This window comes from Cetorhinus maximus, chromosome 22 (genome assembly GCF_964194155.1).
Source record: "Cetorhinus maximus chromosome 22, sCetMax3.hap1.1, whole genome shotgun sequence".
NCBI lineage: Eukaryota > Metazoa > Chordata > Chondrichthyes > Lamniformes > Cetorhinidae > Cetorhinus > Cetorhinus maximus.
This window is the reverse complement of record NC_135900.1, coordinates 32,403,218-32,411,942: the sequence shown is the minus strand read 5'-3', so window position 1 is coordinate 32,411,942 and position 8,725 is coordinate 32,403,218. Positions and strand designations below refer to the sequence as shown.

The 8,725-nt window shown below is 46.7% G+C and overlaps 1 protein-coding gene across 1 annotated transcript in view; it reads left to right on the top strand.

Annotated features, from left to right (window-relative positions):
* The first annotated feature begins 8,495 nt into the window (after positions 1 to 8,495).
* The window catches only part of tes (testis derived transcript (3 LIM domains)), a 56,985-nt gene continuing 56,755 nt past the window's right edge, over positions 8,496 to 8,725 (top strand). Inside the window, exon 1 of the mRNA XM_078568045.1 lies at positions 8,496 to 8,658. Coding sequence (XP_078424171.1) covers positions 8,632 to 8,658 — 27 coding nt within the window. The 5' untranslated portion in view covers positions 8,496 to 8,631. The remainder of the gene's footprint in view (positions 8,659 to 8,725) is intronic.

Sequence of the window (8,725 nt, the reverse complement as noted above, 5' to 3'; positions counted from 1 at the left end):
CTCCCTCCTCCCCCCGCCTGCACAGCGAGCGCTACCGGTCACGTATTATGCTGGGCGTGTCTTAATTGGTCCACCCGCGTAAAATGGTGGCGTGGAGCCGATCGCGGGTGGCGATCTGCTCTGCACCCGCACCCGCCTCCGCCCACTCGTGCCCAGCCCACCCGCCATAGGAAAGATTCTGCCCTTTGATATGGTAGTCTCCGACATTCTCCAAGCATCCAGGGCGCATGCACGGTGGAATTTCCCCCACGGCCCCATCGTAAACAAAGCTTAATTAATGACGCAGCCACTTTCTATGGTGCAGGGACGTTCACTATTAACTCCCTGGACATAGCGGGGATAAATGACAAGGTTAATCACCTGACCGCCACATTGCGGGGCCTTAAGTTAAGAGCCAATGAATTGGAAAGACAACAGGGCCAGACAGGAGAAAGCCTGTCCGGAACCTTACAAGGATCTGTGCAAGTTTTAGAAAACTATGCCCACACCATGTCAGCATCCCTACATCAGCCTCCACATGGGCAGGCAGGGGCCGTGTGTGTGCATAGCCTAAGGCACATGGTTGGTGGGAGAAGTCTGGCACAACCTGGCCCAAGTCCACAATGGAGATGTGCCAGAGTGGATCATGGATGACAGATTACAGACCTAGGCGCCCAAAGGCAGAAATTGTTCCTTATGCTGAGAGGACTGACAGGAGCGTACCCAATAGCCAAACATTGTGTCATCGCACACTTGCGACTAGTAAGAATGGTCCTGGCTATATTTAATTTACAGGAAGGGGGACCCAAACCCCTCTCCGAGGTAGAAAATATCCGGATCATAAAAATGGCGATTGGCTAAATTACTATCCCATATCAAAATATGCAACCCAGAGGGGAGCCCTCTTTTTGGGAATATTGCTGGTTGTGTATAGGGATAAAGGAAATAATATTGCTTGCTCAAATCCTGTAGGGATGGGGACAGGAGCTACATGCAGTTTTAACACCACCTTAAACTGCACCCTTGAAATTTCTAGTGCCCGCCATGAACCAACACAGGTGGCATACCATGGAGAAGGGGAAAAAACTAAAAATTTCCAACCACGTTTAGGACAGGACTTTTCAGTCGGCATGCGGGGGCGGGCCCGACACACCGACACGTAAAATGATGCGCAATGACCTTGGGCCTGCGTCCCGACGTCATCACGCAGTCCCGCGATATTTTGTTCGGTGGTGGGGGGGGTGCGCGTGCTGGAGTCAGCTGCGCACCCGCCGATACGCAAACAGCCTATTAAGGCCATTGAGAAAGTAATTGATGTCATTAGTATTGCTGCCTGTCCAACCTTAATGTTGGTGGGCAGGTGAAAAGGCCAAGCGGCCTTCGCATTTTTTAGGAAACCTCATCCATGAGCAGGATGAGGTTTCCTAAAGCTCTTATGAAATGAATAAAACTTTTTCCTAAATACAAAAACAGACACAGTCACATGAGGGGACATGTTTGAATAAATTTTTAAACCTTTTATTTAATTTTTTGAATATCGATTCAATCTCCCCGAGGCAGCTCTGTGCCTCAGGGAGATTGAAGTGGTCTTTCGTCCACATGCGTGAAAGAGTGCTGGCCCCGACTCTCTCTCCTCCCCCTGCCCCGCACAGGTAGCGCTGAGCACTATGGCTCGCTTATTATACTGGGCGGGCCTTAATTGGCCCACCCGCGTAAAATGGCAGAGCGGAGCCAATCACGGATGGCGATCGGCTATGTGACCCCCCCCACCCGGTCCCACTGAGCCCGCCTGCTGCCTGAAAAATTCGGGCCTTAACGTCTGTAGGAATGAGACTCTGCATTTGTAATAGTTAATTTTCAGTGCCAGGGAGATAAATTGGCAGTTGTTTTCACAAAGCCAATGTCAGAGCACGCTACTCAGGCAGCAACTTTTGGATATTAATGTTTAACCAGGTATCTGCTCCTCATCCAAAGATGCTGCACCACTTATGCACAATGCCATAGCATTATTTAGACTACAAAATCTGGCCCATTGATACAGTGTTTAACTGATACTTAACTGTAAAGTTTGCAATAGAAAGCAACTTCTCATCACACAAACATGTCAGATTCTTTCAAATAGTTCGACATGAAGTTCTTTTCTCTTTTCTGTGTCATTCAATGACAAATATGGATATAATAATAAAGATTTTGAAATGATAGGAATAATCCAATGGTTCTTACTGATCACTGAGATTAGTTCACACAACTAACAGCATCGATTAGTAAGCATTTGTATTCTTGGCAACGTGCAACGTTTTGGGAATATGAGCACTAGACAAACATGTTGAGATTGTGTGAGTTCTTCAAATGCGTCTTTGCAAACCTAATTCACACTGGGTCAGATTCTGGTACTTTTGGTGAACAAGAGAAAGTTGCACTATTGGCAAGCACAAGCTTCATTTCCAAAGAACAACTATTCAATTTAGATCCCATGCTGAATTTCATAGATTTCACCTGAGCTGTGCTTCCCATGTTCTGCTCATCCATGTGCGCATGACTGATCTATGTCTTTGTTTTATTCCTGAAGGCTAGAATATTGTTTTTATAACTAAAATTTGAAAGTTCTTTCTTTCACTCTGCATCACAGTATCCTGCTGCATTTTTACTCAGGCTGTTATTTGCCACTTCCCCATGCCATTTTCTGCGGAAGCCTTTATTTCTCATATCAGACTTTCCTTCAGGTTTTTTTCTTTACTGTTGCTTTCTGGTTTGCAGTTAAGAGAATTCTGAGAATGGAAACCCATTTAAGATCTCTCATTGATTTAGAAGAGGACAATTTTATGAGAAGCCATGACATGCAGGTGCAATGGTATCTTTTGACGTTTATATGCGCCCATTAATACACCCAGCCCTGTATTTCTACACCTTAATAATTGTATGTGGGCTTGACTGAGGAGATGTTTATGCAGCTTCACCTTAGACCTCAGATGAGGACCAAGATGGGCAGCAGTAACATAAATACCAGCAGCCCAGGAGCAGCTGCAGCAAGAGGAGCTGCAGCCATCTCCCCAGAGACCTGGCGCACCACAGGGGAGAGGGAGTGAGCATAGAGGGGCAGCTCACAGGAGGCAATATCCCCCAACATAGGGTATATAGGCAGAGGATCAGCTGATCACCAGTGCCTCAGAAGACTCAGGCTATTGTGTCAGGTAATCGCAGACATTTGCAGCCTCCTGGAAGAAGACCACCTGCCAAATGGACCTGATAGCCACACTTTGCCAGAGGCTGTCAAAGTGACCACTACCCTCAACTTATTTGCATCTGGCTCCTTTCAGGAATCTACAGGAATTTCATAACCTGCTCCCTATAAATGCATCATACAGGTGAGTAATGACATGCTTGCCAGGGTCAACAATTATTTATACTGCCACCTATGAGGCCAGTCAGGATGAAAGGGCACTTGGCTTTGTGGCTCTGGCTGGAGTCTCAAAGGTCCTGGGAGCCATTGACTGCACACATATGGCAATCAAGATAGCCCCAGATCACCCTGGAGTATTTGTTAACTGCAAGAGCTTCCAATCCATCGTTGTGCAGCTCCTCTGCAACCCCATAATGATCATAACCATTTGTCTGCGGGGACCTCAATGAGCTGCTTTGATAATGTTTTCGTTCTGTGCCAGGCACCTCCCTCAGCTCTTCAGACCTCACTGGCTCTAGAAAACAAGGACTGCCCACAGATGACACCCAATAGGAGTCCAAACAATGAGGCCCAGGAGCATTACAATCAAAGCCACATGACTGCAAGAACTGTCATTGAGCAGGCAATCTGAATGAAGGTGCCTGGACAGACCTGGGGCCACCATTCAGTATGCACCATCCCAGATCTTGAGAATAATAGTCATGATGCACTCCACACAACACAGCGCATCAGTGAGGTTAGGAGCTGCAGGAGGAAGAAGGACCTGAATGCAATTCCACTTCAGAGGAGGAGAAGAACAGGAGGAAAAGGAACATGATGTGGTGAGGGCACCCACAGTGGTATGCATGGCTTCCTGAGATGGCCTAATTTTGGCGTGATTTAGTTACATTAGTGAATCCATCTGACAGCCACATTCTGAACCCACTTGGCCCTTCACTCCCCACCACAAGTCAGTCTTACAATCAACAAAGCTTCCTTGTCACAGACACCCATGTTTCTCCTTTAAGTCTTGTCTCACCATTCATCAGAAGTGAGAAGGCTACCAGGCAGGCAGCAGGCAAAAATGGGCAATACAGGAAAAGGATGCAAACAAACAACTTCTACCTGACTAAAAACCTGAACATAAATTTTACAATCTGACATAGCAATCAACACCCATTCTCATACACTTGCGCGACTGAAAATCTTTATTCTTCCTTTTTCTGCTATTCCTACATGGTGCAATCCCTGTGGCTTCAGCAGAGATAAAGCAGGCTGCTCATATCGCTGCTCTGGCTGCTCATTTGTTCTTGGCTGATGTCCTCCGGGATTTGGAGCCATGAGGGCCCCATCAAAGACTGTCCCACCTCCAACTATGCAGGGTCAGACTCGACCCTCGAAACAGGAGGCATCATATGGGACACTGACTGAGGGGCCATGGGTGAGAAGTTGAAGTGCTTTGAAGAGAGTCCCCACTTCTATGTCTTCTTACTCCATCTTCTCTATAGTCACCTACATCTCTGCTAGCAATGGCAGGACTGCACTTTGCTGCACATCAGTGGAGTACAGAAGGACCAAGGTTAGACTTTCATCAATCTTGTTCAAGGTGCCATAGTTGAGGGCCAGCATACACTAGTTTGACAGCCCCATTTGATACTCCATGCAATTAGCCACTCTTTCCATGGACAAAGCACCTGTGTCCAGTTAAGCAGAGCTTGGAGCATCCTGCACCCACCAGAGGGGACTCTCCACTGCTGTCTCCCACACCTGTTGCTCATTTGGGATGTGTGAGACACCATGTGAAAACCCAAATGCATGTTTTGCTGGTCCCACCAGGGTGTGCATATCTGAAATGATTCACAGTTTAAATGAGCCCTATGATGGTGAGTGATTGCCTCTGAGAAAAGTCTTTGACCTCCTCTTGCACCACTTCCTGTGAGACACTTGATGGGCCTGTGGAAGATGAAAGACATGAATTGGAATCCTACATGGTAAGAAGGTACTAAGTCAAATTAGTGTACAGCATCATTTTTCAATGGCTGCTGACATCAAGTTAACATAAGTGGGTGTTGTATGCCATGTAGCTGTGTGGTATTTAATTCTATCACCAGGTAGCTGGGAGACCCTTATCTCCCCATCACCTGTGGCCAGATATGGCTGGACTCAGCTTATCTTCACTGCCTGCCCCTCCACAGCTGTCAGTATGGAGATGACTGAAGGGCCACCTCCAGGTTCTCTGTCTCTCCCTAGTATTCTGAGCTTTCTTCTCCTGCCAGAAAGGAAAGAAGAGACCTATGAGTGAGAACAGTGGAATACGTTGAGTGGGTGGATGGACAACATTTGTTGAGGGACCATCAAGTCAGTAATGGATGGTCAGACAGGGATGGAAGGAGAATGAAAAAAGAAACATTAATTCCTGCCGTGACCGCTGGATGTTCCAAAGCAATTTAGAACCATTAAGCACTTTTGAAACGTGGTCACTGCTGCAATGTAGGAAGCGTAGCAGCCAATGTGTGCACAGCAAGCTCCCACAAACAGCAATGTGGCAATCTGCTGAGGATTTCTAGAATTTTCTGTTTTTATTTCCATTAAGAGTCTGTTTTAATTTTGAAAGTCTGAACTTTCATGACTGATATCCTCACTGCATTTAGGACCTCTGCTACTGAGGCAAGTGCCATTTTTGGGCACTTACAGCTCTGGAAATCCTGCCTCCTGTTCTTGTTCCAGTTTTGATTGCCACTGCATGTTGTGGTGTTGTCTGAATAAGAGTCGCAATAGGAGGTAGCAGTTCAACAGCAACATACGGGAGGGAGACCAGTACTCAATTTTTATTGGCCAATGTGGAAAGCACTTATTAAACACTTGTCTGTTTTGAAAGCATTATTGCAAACAACAGATTCAAGATTGCTAATGATAAACTTATATCCTCGGTGAGAAATTTAATCCACACAGACCAATAGAAAGTTACTTCAATACCAGCCTTTATTTTGTTTAAAACAAAAACAGAATTACCTGGAAAAACTCAGCAGGTCTGGCAGCATCGGCGGAGAAGAAATCAGTTAACGTTTCGAGCCTTCATGGCCCTTCGGCAGAACTGAAGCATAGTTAGAAGAAGGGAGAAATATAAATTGGTTTAAGGTGGGGGGGGGTGGGTGGTGGGGGGAGAGAGAGACACATTGAGGGTGTGGTGATTGTGGAGATGAGCAGATAATCAAAAGATGTCACAGACAAAAGGGTCAAAGAGGTGTTTTGTCTGAGAAAAGTGCTAATTAAGAATGGAGGACAGGATATTCAAAGTACAGCTCTAGTAGGGGTGGGGTGGAAAGGCTAACAAGGTTTTAGTTTTAGATTTAAAAATAATGGAAATAGGTGGGGAAAGAAGAATCTATATAAATTATTGAAAAAAAAGCAGGGGGGGTGGTGGGGGGGGAGGGGGAGTTTAAGATCTAAAGTTGTTGAATTCAATATTCAGCCCGGAAGGCTGTAAAGTGCCTAGTCGGAAGATGAGGTGCTGTTCCTCCAGTTTGCCAATATCAATATCCACCAATATCCATTACAAGCCTACCGACTCCCACAGCTACCTCGACTACAGCTCCTCACACCCCGCTTCTTGTAAAGACTCCATCCCATTCTCTCACTTCCTTCTCCTCCATCGCATCTGTTCGGATGACGCTACCTTCAAAAACAACTCCTCTGACATGTCCTCCTTCTTCCTTAACCGAGGTTTTCCATCCACGGTCGTTGACAGGGCCCTCAACCGTGTCCGGCCCATATCCCGCGCATCCTCCCTCACGCCTTCTCCTCCTTCCCAGAAACATGATAGGGTCCCCCTTGTCCTCACTTATCACCCCACCAGCCTCCGCATTCAAAGGATCATCCTCCGCCATTTCCGCCAACTCCAGCATGATGCCACCACCAAACACATTCTCCCTTCACCCCCCCTGACGGCATTCCGTAGGGATCGTTCCCTCCGGGACACCCTGGTCCACTCCTCCATCACCCCCTACTCCTCAACCCCCACTTATGGCACCTCCCCATGCCCACGCAGAAGATGCAACACCTGCCCCTTCACTTCCTCTCTCCTCACCGTCCAAGGGCCCAAACACTCCTTTCAAGTGAAGCAGCATTTCACTTGCATTTCCCCTAACTTAGTCTACTGCATTCGTTGCTCCCAATGCGGTCTCCTCTACATTGGAGAGACCAAACGCAAACTGGGCGACCGTTTTGCGGAACACCTGCGGTCTGTCCGCAAGAAAGACCCAAACCTCCCTGTCGCTTGCCATTTTAACACTCCACCCTGTTCTCTTGCCCACATGTCTGTCCTTGGCTTGCTGCATTGTTCCAGTGAAGCCCAACGCAAACTGGAGGAACAGCACCTCATCTTCCGACTAGGCACTTTACAGTCTTCCGGGCTGAATATTGAATTCAACAACTTTAGATCTTAAACTCCCCCTCCCCCCATCCCCACCCCGTTTCTTCCCCCCTCCCCCTCCCCCCGCTTTTTTTTCAATAATTTATATAGATTCTTCTTTCCCCACCTATTTCCATTATTTTTAAATCTAAAACTAAAACCTTGTTAGCCTTTCCACCCCACCCCCACTAGAGCTGTACTTTGAATATCCTGCCTTGCATTCTTAATTAGCACTTTTCTCAGACAAAACACCTCTTTGACCCTTTTGTCTGTGACATCTTTTGATTATCTGCTCATCTCCACAATCACCACACCCTCAATGTGTCTCTCTCTCCCCCCACCACCCCCCCCCCCCCCACCACCTTAAACCAATTTATATTTCTCCCTTCTTCTAACTATGCTTCAGTTCTGCCGAAGGGCCATGAAGGCTCGAAACGTTAACTGATTTCTTCTCCGCCGATGCTGCCAGACCTGCTGAGTTTTTCCAGGTAATTCTGTTTTTGTTTTGGATTTCCAGCATCCGCAGTAGCTTTTAGCTTTTTGTTTTTATCTTTATTTTGTTTACTTTAGTTCAGAGGCTTGGCAGCTTTGAGACAAGTTTCATTTATATAGCGCCTTTAACATAGTAAAACGCCCAAGGCGCCTGGCAGGAAGATGATCAAACAACATTTGACAACTATCCTCTCAAAAAAGCAGGATGAACAGTTTTCCCCGCAGCACACGAACACTGGCGTTGTATTTAAGTGCATGTTTTGTGCCAGGTAACCAATGCAGTTAGACAGAGCCAGTCTCCAGAGTAGATACAACTCTGTGTCTGCACACAAAGGGATTGGTGTTTTCAGCCAAACATCTGATTGGCCGGAGGAATTTGTCGGAACCTTATTGGTCAAATATTTGTCCGGGTCGACTGTGATTGGTGAGAGTATGACTTTCACGTGCCTTCTGATTTGTTAATGCTAACGATGGGATGTAATGAGGCGGAAGCGCTTTGAAACATTGAAAGAGGGAGAGGAGCAAAGTCATTGATCGTGTTAATCTCCTGTCAGTAGCGGCGAGTTTCCCGAACACCCAGGTGGAAGAAATGGATTTGGAGAACAAAGTGAAAAAGGTAAGAGGATTGAGCATTTTGTTTTGTCCCATCAGTAAAAGCGCCCTTGATCCTCTGCCTTATCTGA